Here is an 18,838-nt window from a genome sequence, read left to right on the forward strand (position 1 = left end):
ACATCTTCCAGTTACGGCTTTGGGGCGGTGGTTTAGAGGCGCTTCCAGTGCTTGTGGGTAAGTCGGGCCGGCACTCTGATCTGTCTCCTTTGAACATCTGATTCCTGGTCTCTGCCTGCTGCAGTCAAAGAGGATTGTTGGGGCTTAGGCCAAAGCTGCTGCAGGCAAGGAGAGTTTTTCCATTAGACACTTGCTACCCTGGGTAGATTAGAACAGTTCCACTGACCAGTCCTGCTGCTTTTCTGTACCTGTTAGGTCTTGGCTGCTAAAAAGACCCTTTTATGTGCTTCTGCCACTGTGTGGGTGCAAGGCACTATGTGAGTTGTGGATATGGGTGGTAAATGAAGTAATTCTTGGGGTTTTTAGCAGAGACAGGACACATGAAAGCTTATTAGCCTGCAGGGACAGAGGGTGGCACACGGTTTTGATCGGTGCCGGTGCTAATGAAAGCATTCTCAGTCACTGGGACCATATTTTCCTTTTCTGTATTATCTTGTTGCAGCTTCATTAGCTAAGTCAGAGTGAATGTGCATTAACCTAATAAAACTTCCTGCATCCCTGTGATTTAGCATCCCCTCCCTTCAGTGCCCTCTGGATGGAGATTATCCGCTGGTGTCTGCAAGTAGGTGCTGATCGATTGAGTCGGGTCATGCACTGAGCTCAGTTTTAACTCAAGGTTGAGCCTGTACCAAAAAGCTTGGCAAAACAAAGATCGCAGTGAACTTAGGACCGTAAACCAGCTGAAGCAAAGAGGAATCTCGCCCTCTGGTTTTGCATATTCTCTTTTAAAGATTGCATTATAATTGAGCGGTTGACTTTAGCGCTGTGCTCTTCTTTATGAGCTGGTGATTACACAGTATACGGCGCTTACGCTCTGAACATGAATGAATCTGCCAGTTCTACTACAGTACTCTTTATAAAATAACAAGGCTTACCAGGTGGCAAGAGTTGCATAATTGAATTGGACTGAATCCTGGTTTTCCCAACCCAGAGCGGTTACACTTAGAAGTAAATTACAATTAAAAGAGACAGAATGTTTCCATTGTATTAAGAAACCTTAATAGCAAACTTTTCATCCATAAGGCTCTGTTCTCCTCCTGAAGTGTGAGAGAAATTGCTGTATGTGTCTAACTACCATTAACGCTAATGGGAGCAATGTACATAAATCCCCGGATGGTGATGGCAGAACAGACCCCAGATGCCTTTAAAGAGGAAAGTGCTTGTAGGGGATGAATAGAGGCACACGAGTCTGTAGGTCCCTGTAGCATCTGCTCTGGAGATGTGGAGGGGCTGAGCCTGAGATGCAGTATTTTGGAGAGTCTTAAGTTTCATCCAGAGCTGCATTGTGAGGCCAGCCCTCTGCTTCGGCTGGGCTCTTCCTCCAGGGCACTGGGAGGAAGCAGATCCCTAAAGCAGATAGGGAGATGCCATGGACAGATTTGAATGCCACTAAAACCGCTATTCATTTTAGTCATCCAGAAAGTTATAAAAACCCCAAACTGGTGCTGTTTGCCAAGAGTACCCGAGCTCCTCAAGTTGTGCTCACCACTTCCTACCCTTCGGAGCTGGGGATATTGAGAACATCTGTCTCCAAATGCAGTGAGAAGAGAAGAGGATAGTCTGCTTCCTCCCCTCCTTTCCAGAGGGCCTTCGGCTTTCCCTGCCTCTTCGTTTCTTATTCCCTTTCTCCCTGGGATGCCTGTCAACAGCAATCCTCCTCCAGCTGTGCAGGTCAGGCAGCACAGAGAGCAACTCCTTCAGCCATCACGAATGGCCGGGGACCAGCGCTCCCGTCCCAGCACTGTCGTGGCCATTTGGGCAGGGGGGTCCTTTACACCCTTTACACAATTCACTCAAGGAGGAGAAGATGCAGATACAAACCTCATTTTTATTCAAAACCCAGTTCTTCATGAACTTTCTGATCTGCTCTTCTTGATGGCAAAGCAATGCACTGTCACCTTGCCATTAGGGCTAAGTAATTAATAGCTGCCTAATAGAAGTGAATGTAGTTGCTCAGCAAAATGAATGATGTGCGCTACAAGCGAAAGCACTAGAAAGTAAAGCAGAGCTGGAAAGTGTTTAGCAGGGGGAAATTTCTACTTGCCCTTCATTAGGAGAAGCTCCAAAGAAATGTAAAGCGTGGCCACATTAATCAGAAGAACTGGCATCCCACGATATTCTTCTTTGTTATTTGGCATAAATTGCATGGCATTAAATGATTTAAATTACGCATATACCTGCCATAATTTTTTTTTGCTGATATTTAATGAATGCTGTGGGTTGTCTTTGAGCATTGGTCTCTGAGCATTTTGAACATCCAGGCTGGTGAAGACTGAATGCAACCCCTTTTTCTGGCTGATGAAATCTCTTCTTATGCGGGTTCCCAGCATGGATGAGGAGAAGGGAGCAGGTCTGGAGTCAGTTTGTTACAACCAAGGCTCTGCAAAATACCGATGAATTATGTGTCTCTTTTTCTTTCTTTCTTTTTTGTTTTGTTTTGTGTGTAACCTTTCATAGGACATGCATTTGTTGAATCCATCCCTGATCATCAGTCATGATCAGTAAGTAGCTGTTTCAGGTACCTGGCTCTCACACCCATCCCTTCCTCATGTTTTTCTCATAGCCCACTCTTTGATGATAAGCCCAGTCCTGTGGAGAACGAGACAGCTCTTATTGCACCTCCACTGTGACAGATTTTAACCACTATTGTAGTCATGAAACGGCCACAAAATACCTATGACTAGTCAAAGACAGCTGTGTTTTTGTAAGGTCTACTTTGAACAAGTTGCAGTCATTTTTTTCCGGCTCTTTAGACACCGTGACTGACAAGAGCATATATAATGTCAGGAATACCTTTATATGATTCCTTCTGCCTGGTGCTGTGTTGTAATTAGCAGGTTCAGACTTGCTCGTGCTCTTTTCAAATGCAATTCTTCTTCGGGAAAGAAATTAAACCAAAGGATGATGTAGCTTTTCACAGCCACTCACATGAAAGCAAGTGGTGGTTACAATTATTCCAAAGTACTTAGAAAAGTATTGAATATGGTAATCTTTGCTAGCAGAAAGCACTGGACTGGTTGAAGCACGTGGCTGCGAATGTGCAGAGGTTGGGTCCCTTTCCAGCTCTGCCACAGCCTTTCTTTGTGGCCTTGGGCAAACTATTTAACTGGTTCTGTAATAGCATGGTTCGTCAGGAATAAAAGTGGGAGTGCCGCTGTTTCTTTTCTTCTTGCTATTTGTCTTCTTAAGATTTTGAAGTTCCCAGAGCATAGACACTGTGTATTTGTGCAGTGCTCAGTCCAACCACGGCACAGATATCGGTATCTCAAGATACTGATAGCTAAAGGCTGGACTTGATGATCTTAAAGGTCTTTTCCAAACTAGTTGATTCTGCGATGTATCACCGTTACTGTCTTTCTTGGCTTGTGGAAGACATTTACCAGTCTAGGTCAGAGCACGTAACAGTGATGTAGGAACTTATTTAAATGTAAAAAACTATGAAACTGGTATATTCAAAACTAAAAGTAGATGACACCCACTTCCCCATTGCCCATCCGCTCAGACAGATGTTGTGCCCAGAATAATGCTGTCCTTGTTCTCATGAGCACGGCAGTGCTTCTCTGATGGATGGGGCTGGGATTATTTCTGACCACACGTCCATAGGCACCTGCAACCCCCCCCCCCCCCCCCCCCCCCCGAGGTTTCCAGTGCCTTTTGCTACTGACACGTCCCTTTAGAAAGGAAGTCTATTAAAAATCGTGGAAGAAGGGTGACTTTTGAGGAGGGAGTGCTAGGCCCCAACCCTGTTGTAGGGGGTTCAGAAAGGCTCTGAGATCTGTTCTCCCCTGGCACATGTGCAGAAAGTCACCACATGGGTTTTTTTAGGAGAAATGTTGGCTTTAGACAGCCCAGAGCTCCTCTTGAGCTTTGAAAAGTTAAATAAAGCAACGATAAAGGAGATGCCTTTGGCTTGGATTGCTCCTGGGTCCATACCGCTGAGTGTCTTCTATAAAATCTGAATGGCAAATACAAGGAGGCAAATAAAAACCACAAATGGTTTATCATGCAGATTAGGAAGAGAAAGTGCATACATAGCATTGAGCATCATCAGGGTAACAGTGCTCAGGGTTTGTTCTTCCCAAAACAGGGTCATGAACTAGTCATAGGCATGATACGATGCAAGAGAGAAACTCAATAAGAAAGGGTCCCTGTGGAGTGTGAGACAGTTCCAGTGGGGTGGAACTGGCACCTTTTCCCTGACTGCAAAATTTCTCACCTACGCCTGGAGTCCTTGGCCATGCTGTTTAAAGTGTTTCAGTAGGGCAGCTGACACCCTTGTTTTCCTGTGGTACCATCCCCGCAGAGTCATTGGAAAGGTTATAGCTTTAACAGAGAAGAAAACCAAATTGCTATAGAATGTCCAAAGAGAACAGCTTGTTAAGAACAGCTGGGCTTGAAAAAAGGTGATGGGAGCAAGTGGATCTCTTGGGAAACAGCCATCAGAAAAATATTTAGCTTGAGATTTTGTTGAGTTTATTTAAAATGAAAATTAAGAGAGGTATTCTGGAACCATATTCATTTCATTATTAACACTTACCAATGGCAAACACTGCTTGGTAGGGGCCTACAAGAAATCTAGAGAGGGTCTTTGTCAAAAGGAGTGTAGGGACAGGCCAAGGGGAATGGCTTTAACCTGCCAGAGGGGAGACTGAGATGAGCTCTTAGGCAGAAGCTCTTCCCTGGGAGGGTGCTGAGGCGCTGGCACAGGGTGCCCAGAGAAGCTGTGGCTGCCCCATCCCTGGCAGTGTTCAAGGCCAGGTTGGACACAGGGGCTTGGAGCAAGCTGCTCTAGTGGAAGGTGTCCCTGCCCGTGGCAGGGGTTGGAACTGGATGGGCTTTAAGCTCCCTTCCAACCCTGAGCATTCTGTGATTCTATGAACATACCCATATCTGTGATGCTGTTCTCACAAGCCAGAGAATTTGCATGTCCAAAAGGGATGTGTATCATAAATAGACTGTTTACAGTAGACTTAAATTATATGATGAGCCATATAACAGCAGTGAATTTATCATATCACAAGCCCCTGCCAACCGTGCATGAGTACTATTTGCTTCTCCTCAGGCAGTAAACAAAGTTTTCAGCTGACCTACTGTTTAGTAGAAGTGCACTGAAACAGAGATAAGCAGTGCCGCTCGTAATGCTGTAGTGGAATAAAATCTGGCATAAATTTGCCTAGAAAGTGGAAGGAATGCATGAAATATTATTTCTTAGTTCACATACAAGTTTTCTACCAGCACACCATGTAATATTGCATTGCTAATAAAAGGGGGTTTATTCCTGCGTCTGGAAGGGTTCACATTCCAATCGGGCGGTCAAGGCAACATATATCATGTGAATATCAAATTCTTTAAGATGAAGCATGCCTTAAATATTCTAAACTAATGACCTGAAGGAACACACAAAGTGCATGAAGTGGTCCGTATTGTATCGACATGCCTCGAGATTCCCACTGGATTCAGCAGGACTTGGAGCAGCCCTTCCCACTTCATGACGGATGCTTTAACGTAACGCCAGGAAGGCACATCTGGGTTCCCAGGATGGACCTAGACTTCACCTATGCTTGAAAACGGCCTCTTTGGGGCCCTGCAGGTTTGTGTAACACACTTTGGACTAATTTTCCAGTGTCTAATGGGAACGTTGTGCTTCGCAGCAGCTTGTTTGTTTGTCTGCCTGCTCCTAGCCTCCCTCTTCCCCTATTTATATACGCACACATGCAAAAAATATGAGAGTTAAAGAAAAATGTCAACCATATGTAACATACATGGAGATTAGTGACAGTAACAGTGAATTCATTGTGGTTTTGGCAGTCAGGACACCATCCAGGCCATATTTTAGAGTTTTAGACAAATCCACATGTATTCCAGAGATTGCTGTGGATTTTCAGTATGTGTGGCTCATTAGATACGCAATCTGCCTGCTATTCTCTCCTGTCACACAAAGCTGATGGCAGCAAACTGGCATCTTGGAGATGTTGGTAGCAGGACAGATTTTATCATTAATGCCAGCCTTGGGCATCCTGGAGCTCTGTGCTCTTCTGCAGTGGTTTGTGTGAGAGTTTAGGGGTTCCAGGCTGCCCATGTCCCATGGACAGGCATCCAGGAGAGGGCTGCGCTTGGTTTCATCACTATTCTGCTTCCAAGCATAATCCAACAATTAAAATCCAGCTTAATGCCTTTCCTTAAAGAAGGAAACACTAAAAAGCTTGCCAGCCTCAAACTCACAGTTTGCTTTTTGTGAGCCTGTCACCATAGCACATTGACCAAGCTACAGCTTTTGTGCATTGTTCTTCTTTTGTCACAGCTGGAAAATACCTTTTTGGGGGGCTATAATTCAGCATAAATCTCAGATTCGTAATTCCTTCAGGCTCATACATTCTTTCCAAATTCATAATACGTCCTTTAAATTTTAGCATCTCCATATTGCTTTGAATACATCAATACAGAGCTGTTATATCCAGTGCTCACGCATACATGTGCAACATGCAAAAGTATGGGTTCAATCCATATAAAAGTGCTAAACTCTTGCCTAAACCCGCTGGAGTTCAGGCGAGGCTGAGTTCGACGCGGGGCTGAGTGCTTAAATATAGGTGAAGGCAATTCTGGCCTGCTAATTTCAGCAGAATGTTTCAAACAAAGTGTTACTGTTTAATCTGGGCACATGACGGGTGAATGAATGTTTGAATGAAATGACATAATTGTTGGTTAGCCTGTGTAATTTGGAGAGCGTCCGCACAAGTTTAACTCTCTCTGGAAGCGGGGGATCCTCGATGCGGGCAGGGAAGCGCCTTCCCTAAAGGCAGAGGATGGCCAGATCCTGCCTCCGACCTTTGGAACGACGGGCCGAAGCTGGCTTAACGCAGCAGTTTGATTTGGGAGTATTATCCTCAACCCCTCTCTTCACGTCGTATATGATATTTAATGCGTCATCTTTGTTTTAAACAAACAATACACAAGCTGTTGCTGGCAATGGTGGGAAGCTGGTGGTCCATCTGGAAAGCAGGGAGATAGATGAGGAGAAAAGAGAGAATTGAAACTGTTTAGGGGTGTATTTGCATGTGTAAAACCCTGGGATGGGAGCAGGGTGTTTAATAGCTTTTTAAAAAGCAGTTTGGAGACAGGGGAGAGTCTTTGTCTGTAAAGGAGTCTATCAATAATGGACATTATTTGTGTAATAGAAACGTGGGGTTTAATCAAAGCAAAGCAGAGCTGCGAGCCCATACCTTTAAAAAAGTTATTTATTCATTATTTCTGCTGCATCAAATCCATTCACTCTAAAATTAACCATTTTTCCCTGACAAAAGTTCAGAGCGGTATAAAATTAACCAGGAATATAGCTTATTAATTAAACCAGTGGCAAACCAGCTATTTCAGCGTAACGGGCTCTGCGGGACGGTCGCAAGTCGGGTTTCTGGCTGATTGCTTCTGTCATTCCCAAAGACAGAGCACCCCACCTCAGCTTACCACTGCCCAGCGTGCATCCAATATGCCGTTTAAAACCTTGATTATAACCAGAGAAAAGTTCATTGAAACCAGAATAAGTTACAAACTAATTAATCTTTCTTGCCATCTTGGATTCCCTCTCTCCCTCCAGAATCCAGCCAGATGTTCTGCAGTTGTTGCATGCACAGGGCGCCGCAGTCCCGTTTATCCAGCTCGGGGTTTTTCCCTCCATCCTTAGCGCTTTTTGCTCCAAAATGACACACTTTGCCTTCACTTTGGAGCTTCTTTATCCCTTGCTAAGGGCTTCCTGGAGAACAGGAGAGATTCTTTCAGTATAAGCGTATTTGGGATTTAAACTCTTTTATGTATGTGGCAGTTTTGCTGCTGTCTTTAGGGACTGGGGTTGAGCAATTGGGGAGAAATTCCCTGCAGGAATGCCGAGCGTTGCCACCGTTTCAGTCTTGCTAGGCCTGGGGATGATGTATGGAGCAGGTGTTTGCAATTTAGGGTTCGCTGCCGTTCCTGGGGAAATGGGTGGAAAAAGAAGGGTTGGGAAGAGAGTGAAAAGGCAGCAGGAACAAGGCTGGCATTATCCACGCCGCTCCCATCCCGAGCCGCACTCCGAGCCTGCGCCCTGCCTGGCTTCAAAAGCTGCATCTTCCGCCCTTCAAAGGGAGCTCAGTTAAATGAACAGGCAAAAGACCTGAGCGAGGAAGTTTGCTGAAAAACCCCCAGTATGTATAAAAACCTAATTGGGGCTCACTGAGCAATCTGACATCGCTGCAAATCCTGCTCAGAAATATATGTGCTTTGCTTTAATGACAGCACATAGAGTACTGCTGAGATAGTGGAAAATTTTACAGGGAGTTTTGCTTAAGGAATGGCTTTAACTCAAGTTACCTGTAGAGTACAGTGTCATATGGAAACACTTAGAGAGCTGTGGAAAACTTTCTGAAATACAGTGGAATTTATCTAGCAAAGCGTTTCGCAGAGGGAGGAGGAATATGGATTACAATGGAGTCAGGAAAGAGCGGGCTATTGAGCACTTGGAGACGGCCACTTGCAGCCCTACTACTGCAGATGAAAAGTACATATGTAACCGGGGGGGAGCATTCCTAACCGGCCGCGTCTGGGATACATTTATACTATTTGCCATGCACGTAACCTGGTTATATAAAACAGAGTCCAATAACCTTAAAAAGATGGACGGTAAAACAAAAAAAGAAAGGTGCAAGGAAGCAGATCTGCTTCCAGATTTGCACGCCCGGGGCCTGCAGTGGGGTAGGAACAACAAAACGTGGAGCCGGGGGGCTGAGGGGGCCCCAGTTTTGGCAGCCTGTGATTACCACAAGGATGGTGCTGATGGAGCTGGTGCTCCGGGGTGGGAGGATGCGGGACGGCTCTGGACCGCTCCGCAGCCAGTGGGAGAGCATCATGTGCCCCAAGGGGAGCCGGTGTTTCCTGCTGTGGGGTGTCCTGGGAGGCAAAGAGGAGAGGGATCGGAGGAAGCGGAGATGTTTTCAAGTGTATTTCGTTATATATTTGCTCCCTAAATGCTTATGGCACTGGTCGCCAGAGCATCTGGGCACTTCACAATAATTAAAACTGACAAATCCATAAACAGTAAACAACAGGCTACCCACTCGGGCAGCCAAAAACCCACTACTGCATAAGCTCAATAGCTGCACCCATCTGCCAAATAAAACCCTCTCGGCTGCCTCCTCTTGTCTGCAAAGGCCAGGGCAGAGCCAGCCCCTTCCTTCCCCGCTGTCACCCCATGGCCAGGCACAGCTTGATCCCTCCATCCTCCCTCGGGGCTCCCCAGGGCTTCACCCTGGCTTTGGGAGCAGCAAAAGTTTATTTTTAATGTGTTATTTTTTGGGTACTTCTCCTTTTTCCCTTTTCCCCCACCACAAAGTGGCAACAAGTAATGACACCCTTTTGGTTCTGACTTCTTGGCCTGCTAACCCTTTCACAACACAATGGGAAGGCAACCGCTCGCACCCAGGGGAAGGGATTTAATGAGCAGAAAATAAAGAGAGAGAATTTAGTTGGAAAAACTGTGGAATTAGGAGTTCTGGACCAAATACGCGTCGCTGATGCATAACATTTTTGTTAATTGGGTCTTAACAGGTTTGTGACTTGGGCTGTAATTATTAGAGAAATGGGTCACCCTCGGCAGCGCCAGCCGCGCGTCCTGCCGCTGCGGGAACTTTCACCTAGTTGTAAAAGTACATCGAGACGTGTGTTTCCTCTGCTCCGGCAACGATCCCGGGCTTCGGAGGAGCGACGGCAGCGTGCCGAGCCCACCATCCTCTGGGACAGCCGTCGGGCGCCGGGATGCTCCCGGCAGACCCCTCCTGGTGCGGGAGGGCTGGGGCAGCGTGTCCCGCGTTGGATGCGACCGAGAGGCGTCTCATCACGTGCCAAACGCTCTCCCCCTTTCCCTGGCGCTATTGTTTTTACTTCTGAGGTTTTTTTTCTCTCCACGTGTTTTCCTGCCCTGCCAGAGGCACTAAATCTTCCTAATGCCTCCCTGCCCTCTAATCGCAAAATGGGCTGCGGGAAGTTTGCCTTTTTCTTTCTTTCCTTTTTTTTTTTTTTTCTTAAAGTGAGATTAATTAAAATATAAGAAATGCACCCAGCTGCGGCAAAGCATTTCTTCTCTGTGCAAAACTGTGGCTCCCCGCTCCATCCACCTCTGCTTTCCACTGCAGAAGGATCTCCACATAGGCAAAAGTCTTCTAATGCTCGTAAACCGGCTGAGATATTATCTCTCTAATTAGCAGCTGGAAAAAAAACCTTCCATAAATGAGAGAGAGATCAATTAATACTATAATTAAAAACAGTGCCTTTAGATGCGTTGTTTGTGGCAAACGACTGTTAACGCTGATGGGAGCTGCGCAGTGCTTCTGCCCCAAAAAGTTGGAGCGGGAGCCCCATCTCCAGCCGTGGCGGGAGGGACCCCAAGGTGTTCATGGCACCACAGCCCACCCCACGGTGCTGGGGGGCTTGAGGGGGTCCCATGGCAACCTGCCCACATGCATGCGATGGAGGATGCCGGTTCTGGGGAGGTGACGGGGTCTCACAACGGGTCTGGAGTGGGTTTTCGTTTGCATCTCTCCCTTCACCCTTCCCTGCTTGGGGGTAAGCTGTTTTTCATATATTGTAGCCTGGGAAAGCTGTGTTACTGTAAAAAAGAGTAACCATATCCCTTTCTGAGCTGTTGCCAAGCAGATGTAGGGTTTTGGAAAGTTCCCAACAAACTTCCACAGCTGATACTTTACCGACTTGTTCCTTCTCCCGTCCCTCTGCTTGCACCTATTTAAATAACCAAAGGACACAATCTGGGGGAGGGAGTGATGCTCTGCATCTTCTACTTGTTAAATGTAGTTAATCCCGAGTGACCCATTACTCAATTCTGGCATGGGGCTTTGAAAAGAAACACAGAAATACCAAATATTACTGTTTTACCAAGAAAAAAGTTCCCTGTTTTTGCACTGAGGTTGAACCAAGTAATGAAGGAAATTGAGCCCCTTCAGCACTTTGTGCAACACGGGGCTGCTGCTGCCTCTCATGAGGGTAGATATCTCATTTTCTCCCTTAATAGCAATTTGTGGGGTGGGCGCTGGAGTAGGAGGAAGCAAAAAAGAGGGGTGTTGAGGGCTGGCGTTGGTATGAAACTTGGTGTAGATGCAGATCCCAATTGCATGTGCGGGGAGGGGGGGGAACTCAGGGCACTGGAAATGTGGAAAGCTCTCACAAATCATATCTCACAGGAAAGGTTTATGGGAGTTCAGAGTATAGCAGAGGGGATGGATGTCAGGTTTTCCTACACAATAGAGGGTCTTTTGTTTCCGCGCTCCCTCCTGGCAGCAGCCCCCATGCCACCGCTGGTAATTTCCTGTCCATCCTTCGCCGAGCGCCGGGGCTGGAGCAGGGGAGTAGTCCCACATTTTTGTTTAGACTGTGTTTTCTTAATGCTGAGCCTTGTCCTAAGCAGGATATCCCTGTGTACGTTTGGAGTTCCTGAACTTTGCCGGAGAAAACTATCCTTAAAAAGCCCCTTCCATAGTGTCGACTTTCCACCTTCTCTCTTAAAGAGGGGAAAAAAAACCCAACACCCAACAATAAGCCCTCGTTTAATTGCTTTTGCTTGTGAGAGCTTGTACCTTGCGGCTTAATCCGCCCGCGTCTCAAACATCCGTTGGCGTTTTCCTTCCACCCGGGGGCTGAGGAGCGAAACCAAAAAGCGGAGGCGATTCGGTTGGCAGGTTTACTTTTGGCAGCTGGGGAATGGTTCAGCAGGATCCGACCCCGCGAGGCGGGACAACGTCCCTCAGGCTTGAGGGATTGAGTTCATCCGTGTTTTCCAAAGCACTTTACATGGGTGTTTTGCAGTCGATGGAGTTCATGGGCCTGGCAGAGGGTGTTTGGCTGCTGACTGGGGCTGTGGGTTTCTTATAAACTCTCCAAACTGATGGGCCAGCACCTAGTTTTTGTAACTCATTTCCCCGCCTGGCTTTCCCAGATAATCTGTGTATCTGCATTTGTTGCCACTGCACAGTAAAAGCAAAGTAAAACCAAAAGCAAGGAGCACAGTGGTTAGTTTGCACGGAGGAAGTGGGGCAAGCTCCCAGCTGCAGGCTCTTTAGAGTAAAGTATAGAAGAATATATCAAATAAAATCCAACAAACGAGGCACTGCTGTAATGAGCCTCAGTAATGGGACAGTCCTTCAGAACGCTGCTGTATTTTGTGTAGAGCTCCCATCACCTTGACCAAACAGCCCAGAGGAAAGCTGGATGTGGCATCCCACTGTTACTTAGGTTCAGGAGCCCCTCCAGATGAGCACACCGGTGCAGTGGGATCCCAGAGCAGCAGCACTGCTTCTGCACCGCCGGCCTGGCTGCTGTGCCAGGCAGCACTTAGTGTGTGTGTGTGCAATGGGAAGCTGGGCTCCAAGGGTTAAACACAGGGCTGGAGCTTGCCGGCTCACTCCCAGCAAGCCACGCATGGGTTAAGCTGCAGCATGCACGATGCTGTACGGTGCTGCATGGTGCTATACGGTGCTGTGCGGTGCTATACGATGCCCTACGGTGCTATACGCTGCTGTGCGGTGCTGTGCGCGCTCCCCCTCTCCCCGGCTCAGGCATTCTTCTGGGTAACTTGATCTTACTTCTGTCTGCCTTTAACAGATAGGCGAGGTGAAGTTATGTTAAACATGTCGCAGTCAGTTTGATTCGCACGGCTTCAGTCTGGTTTTCTTCCTTGATTAGCTTTAATCAAACCCTCCGCGTTACATGACCTTAATAAAGCTATTTTTCCTGACAAGCAAAGACTGTCTTAACAAGCAAAGCTCATCTGGCCTGAAACTAAAGCCAAGTCAAGATGGTGTTTTAGGTCCTCATTAAAGTCCACAGCGTGAAGCGAGAGGGGAAATGATGAAATGGTGCTCCACCAAACCATCTCTCCTTTACATTTAATTAGAGGAATTAGACGCAACCCAGTAGATGCCTTGGGAAAGCAATCACCACTGGGTTCGTAAAGAGCCCGGCAGTATGAAAGGGGGCAGCTAAGGCTTTAGCAAAGGGTAAATTAACACCAGGAGCTGGGTGGACTTTGGGATCAAGTAGGAGGGGAGGGGAATCATATGGTGTTAATATGAAAAGAGCTCCGAAGCCGCCCGGCCCCGCTCTGGAGCTCACGTGTGCAGTGTACAGCGACCCTGAAACGCTCAGGAGGGCAAGTTTACAGGAGACGGCGTGTTTATTCTCCCTTCACCCCTTCCTTCGGTTGCTGCTGACTCACGCAGGTTGGGTGAAACACTGAGGAGGAGAAGGAAAAGCCCCGGCAGGGAGCGATGCCACGGGGCTTGGCAGTGCGGGAGGAAATCAGCCACATGCAGACAAAATGCGGTCAAGCAGCCGCCCCACACAGAGGATGTCCCTTGCACTCATTAGCATTGTGTTTGGAGCAGAGCTTATCAGAAAACAGCCAACAGACATAATCTGTGGTTTACGCTTGCTTTCGTTCCCTGCTTTTTTTTTTTTTTTTTTTTACTCTCTTGTTTTCCTTTTCTCTTTCTTATTTTTTGGTTTCTTTCCTGGGGGTTTCCAAAGGGATGTAATCCACTCTGGTTTTATTGCCGTTGCCTCTGGACGTGCTGCAGCTCCAGCCAGCAGTTATTCCAGCCTCTCCAGCCTCCCTGCGAAGGTCTGGGGCTTGACTGCTACTAAATTGTAAACCACAGAGCTGCCTTAACCCTTCGCCTTCTGCACGGCTCCCAAACTGTGCCTGCTGCAGGGGGAATCGCTGGCTGAGAGCAGCAGGGCCTCGCTGCCAAGCTTGGGAAAGCTGCACAAAGCCTTGGCTCCGGCAGCCCAGCGGGACGCAGGGACCCTTCCCAAGCGTGAGCTCCCCGGGGCTTTCTTGCAGCTCCAGCAGAATGTGGTACTGTGTTTTCATGGCTCTTCCCTGCACTGCTGAGGTTCTGGGGATCTGCAGGTGAAGGGACACCCCCTGCACTGCCGTCCCGCTGACTCACAGTGGGCTCTGTGGATGCCCCAAGTTTGCTGAATGCATCCAGAGTCCTCTCCTTGCTGCTGCGTGGTCGATGGCTACAGCCTTGCATGCTGAAGGGGTCTAGAGGCTGCAGCCCTGTCCCTTCCCAGCCTCAGTGGTGTTGGGAAGGCCGCTGCAGCCCCCAGTGCCAGCATTGCAACTGCAGTGTACCTGAGATCTCCATGTGCCTACTACATACATCATACCCAGCACCCCCTGCTTTCCTCATCTCCACTTATTTCATCCTTTAACTCCACTTTTCCCTTTTGGGAACACAAACCTCTTGCCGTGATACTGTCAGAGATGCCTTGGATGTGCGGTTGTGTTTGCAAAGCATGTTCCTGCCCATGCACATCTCCTCCTTTTCCTCCACATCTCCCTGAATGGGGGGATAAACCAAGGACATCTGTGGGCCAGTGGGACAGCACTGTCCTTCCCTGCCTCCGTCCCACCAAAAATCAATGCTTTGCACTCTTGTCCAAGAGAATATTTGCAAATAATCTCCTAAAAAGGCAATCCAAAAATGGCCCTGTTGTTACCCATATTTGTACACAGGCTCAGGAGCGGCGGGATTCCTCCGGCTTGTCTACATGGGGACAATTGCAATGGATGTGAAATAACTTTAAAAGTGGATTAGCTAAACTGCATTACATCCTCGTGTAGACACTGTCATTTACAAATGAAACGGCCTTAATTTGGTTTGGTCAAAGTTTTGCTTTAGCAATTGAATAAAGATGCTTTAAAGTCTTGAGTGAGGAGTTTACACAGGGATTTAATGCAGTTTAATTAATCCACTTTAAATTCACAATTCTAATTAATTGGGATGAGCTTTCCTTAAGTGTTCCCCTGTTGAGACAGTGGTGCAGCACTTCCAGCCACCTGGCATGATGACCTGACTCAGAAGAGCCAATGCAATGGTGCATGACCGGTCCAGTCCCCAGAGTGGGGTACATAAAGAAAGTCGTTTAAAAGTCCTCCTGCTCTGGCCACGGCCAGGAAGTTCTTCCCTGCAGTAAATTACCTCTGGAGAACCCAAGTTCCTGCTCTAATGAGCCACCATCCTCCCAAGTGCTTTAGGCTCTTGCGTTGGCCACGAAACCATAAGCAGAAGCATCTGTCTCATGTGGAAGGGGTTTGGGAAGATGTGGCCCGAATCAGAGGACAGCACAAGAGCCTCCTTCAGCTCCGCTGACCACTGGAAGGGTTTCAGTTTCTCACCCTCCTCATGCGGTGGTTTTGCAGGATTGGCAAACCCACAGAAATCTTTCTGTGGAGGAAGCATCTGGGGTGGGACCAGCCGGGGCTGCAGAGCTCCTCTTGTCTGTATTTATTTATCAACAGGAGACCTGCCCGCTGGGCTCACTGTGCACATCACCTCTCCTTGAGATGCTGGCCTTGCCTCAGTTCACATCATCACCCTTCAGCTTCCTAAGCTAGCAAGGGTGGGTTTTGTGCAATGCTTTTTATGAGGAGGACTGCACAGAAGTTTCTTTCCATGAACTGGAGCATCTCCTTGCTCAGCTTTCCGAGCCCCCTTCAGGCTCCTCCCAGCCCTCCAGCTCCTTTGGGGTTTGCTTTCCATGGGACTCCTTGGTGTGCTGGCCTTGGCATCCACCCATGTCCTCCTGCCCAAGCTCCACAGCCATGTCCATCCCTGAGAAATCCTTCAGCAGCATAAGGTCTACCCACAGCTGTTTATTTCAGCCTGCTCTAGTGGAAGGTGTTGCTGCCCATGCCAGGGGTTGGAACTGGATGAGCTTTAAGGTCCCTTCCAAAACAAACCAGTCTGGGATTCTGTGATTTTTTGGGTCTATGATCTTCTATGTCCCTCTGTTACTGAGTAAAGAAGTGTTTAACTGAGACTTCAGCTCCCTGCTTGCAGCAGGTTGTAGAGAGTATGTGGTTTGTGAATGCTCAGAGCATGTTATGGCTTATTCAGGGCTTAAAAAATAACAAAATGGTGAAATGTGATCCCCATGCGCTACTGCCTAGTAGCTAATCAGTGAACTGTAGTTAAACACAGGGCTCTGCTCAGCTCCTAAGGTCTTGCTTGGAGAGGAGGGTTGTAGGTAGAAGTGAGGGGTGATCAGTTGCAATTTGCCTTTATGAGGATAATAAGTCAAATATGGAGGGTTACTGACATGCCTATTTGTTCCTTTATGGCACACTGAAGTCATACCCAAAGACCAGTGGAGAGTAAGAGCTGTTTACTGAGGCTGGGTACACAGGGGTACCTGTGTACCCCTGCATCAGCTGGAGAAGAGTTATGAGTCCTGAGTGGAGTGAGCACATGGCAGTGCTAGCGCCAGGATTTGGGGATTGCTTAAAGCTTTAAGGGAGTTTTTGTCGGAAGAGTTTAGGGAATGGGAAAGGTGAAGGAGATGGAGTGGCACAAGGAGTAGAAGGGGTGCAGGAGGAGTGAAGCAGCTTAGAAGACACCAATAAATGGTTTGGGTAGTTTTTAATTGTAGTGTTGCAGCAGGAGGAGGTGTGTGGGGCAGCCAGGGTACAGGCAGTGCCCATGGCACTGGGGATCACTGCCTGCTGCTCATTCGCAGCACATGGCCTGGAGCATCCACACCTCCTCCCTGGCGCTGGGCAGGGCTCAGCCTTGATTTGTAAACACCAAAGTGCTTTTTATGATTGCTAGTCCAGTGCCAAAACCCAACACGGGCTTGCTCAGAGCCTCCCGTGCTGCCGCAGTCCAGAGCAATGTCATTTACTGAAGGAGGGTTTTGCCACCAACTGCAGGCTCAGAAGGGCCAGTTTTAATTAAAAGCTTCTCTTTGGAGTGTGTGGGGTTTATCCGTGGCTAAAAGGAGGTGGGGAAGAGCATTCCTTGGCTTTTGCGCTTGGACGTCTCTAGGCTAAACAATGTAGGGGAAGTTTTCTCTTGCTAAATGCCTGGTAATCATGTATTTGTCCTAAATTTAGGGCTAGTCCATCTTCTCTGTTATGTGAGGGGACAGCAGAATTAAACTGGAATGGGTGGCAAGCATCCGGATAGAGACGGCCCTTCTAACAGCCATAAAAAGATTGGCTTTGATAGGGATTTTGTTATTTCACTGTGGAAGTCATTATAAGGGGAGATCTCCTATCACTGTAAAGTTAGCCACTAGATTATCTATTCATATATTTTATTGGTAAAAAATATGACAGGGGATTATTGTGTGAGAGCTTTGTGGAAAAGAAAAGAGATAAAAGCAGTTTAACTGTCAGTACATTAAGGCTGTGGTTAGCTCTGCATAGTGTTACTGGATGGAAGGAGACCGTGTCCCTGAGGGCTATTGTTTTTCTGTTTAGATAGGCATGGACTGCACTAGAGGTTGGTGATAGTGATGAACCCAGGTAGAAGAGAGGTTAAAAATGAAAAAGGGGTTGGTCTGGCCAGAGCATTGACATTGAGGGAAGCCAGCATTGATGCAGCTTGTCCCTGTGTCCGTGCAGAGGATGCAAAGAAGGCTCCTGGCCACATGAATGCAGAAGGCGATGGCAATCACAGCACTTGTGTACCCTTCCTTGCGCGTGCCTCCTGGGGTGTTCTTTCACCTCCATTTTTTCCACTTGCCCATGTTTTTGGCTGCAGACATTCAGAAGTCCTGGACGAATGCTGCGGTAAACATACAAATTGGTTGCACAGGGAGCGTGCAGGGAGCACGCACGAGGCTCGCCACAGCAGCCTGCGCCCCGCATCCATCTGCACAGCACATGTGCTGGGGCTGAGGCACCGAGCTGGCTGCTGGGGTGGGAGATGGAGCCTGCTCCTCTGGAGCAGGTTGGAATGTGACCAGCGATTGTCATGTGAAGATCCTTGTGTGGAGGGATCCTGGACTAGTGGTGGGGAAGGCTCAAGGCTTCTTTGCTCCAGAGGGAGCCCTGGGGAAAGTGGGTCACTGTAAGTGGCCTGCAGAAGGTGTCCCCAGGATGGAGGCCCTTCTTTGTGTCTGGCTTGGTTGGAGTGAAGGAGAATGGCTGATTTAGTAGCGCATTTGGTCTAGGGAGTTTGAGGGGCATGCTTGGGTCTATGCTCTTTAACACGGTGCTCCAGCCAGTGCCTTATAGAAGATACAGATACTGTATTGAATAGATGCCTTCATCACTGCTATACCCAGAGAGAAATCAATGCTGTCATTGTCACCAGTGGTGCAGGATTAAATTCTTAATTTATGGCTTCCTTTACATGAAACCAAACTGTTCAGCACCTAAGGCTAATACTGTGCCTTGTTTAGAGCCTGGCCTTACCATGTTGCCATCCACCCGTGCTCCTCCTAAGTGTAACTACAAAGTCCTGTTGTGTTTCATGGGTTGCCCTGCTTACAGTTTGCAGGTTTGGACACTTCGATGTCTTGATCAGTCCTGCTTTGCATGCCAGAGTGTTTTCATTAGCACAGCATTCATGCATGTGAGATTGTTGCTAACTGATATAATTAACCAGTATGTCAAAGGCTATTTGTTTATTGCATATGCAATGGCTTTTCTAGAGTAAGAAACCCTTTCTGCTGACACCGTGCGAATGAGAACATGCTAAACTGGAGGAATAGCCCTGAGCTGGAGGTGGAAGTTAGGAGCAATGATTGTACTTAAAAGAAGCAAAACCAATAGCACAGATTTGAGCAGGTCTGAGTAAAGATGAGCAGTGTGTGAAGAAACGAAGAGAGGGATGAGGAAAAAAGAGTTTGTCAAATAATTACCCTCCCCAATGATTATTATATGAGAATATAATGTTATTCAGAAGCACAGTTGTCTTCTGTACCAGGTGCTTGACTCTGAACTCTT

General features: G+C 47.6%; 1 protein-coding gene across 15 annotated transcripts in view; it reads left to right on the top strand.

Annotated features, from left to right (window-relative positions):
- NFIA (nuclear factor I A) overlaps positions 1 to 18,838 on the top strand; it is a 249,792-nt gene that overhangs the window by 18,344 nt on the left and 212,610 nt on the right. The window contains exon 2 of one of the 15 annotated variants that reach the window (XM_062617534.1): positions 11,504 to 14,062. The exons of 13 other annotated variants lie outside the window; for them this stretch is intronic. In XM_062617534.1, coding sequence (XP_062473518.1) covers positions 11,504 to 11,559 — 56 coding nt within the window. In that variant the 3' untranslated portion in view covers positions 11,560 to 14,062. Of the gene's footprint in view, positions 1 to 9,633; positions 10,358 to 11,503; positions 14,063 to 18,838 lie in introns of those variants that run through there. One more of the 15 variants, XM_062617535.1, reaches the window with a different exon arrangement.

Source organism: Pezoporus occidentalis, unplaced genomic scaffold (genome assembly GCF_034315485.1).
Source record: "Pezoporus occidentalis ecotype Australia unplaced genomic scaffold, CSIRO_AGI_Poc_V1 ctg198, whole genome shotgun sequence".
Lineage (NCBI taxonomy): Eukaryota > Metazoa > Chordata > Aves > Psittaciformes > Psittacidae > Pezoporus > Pezoporus occidentalis.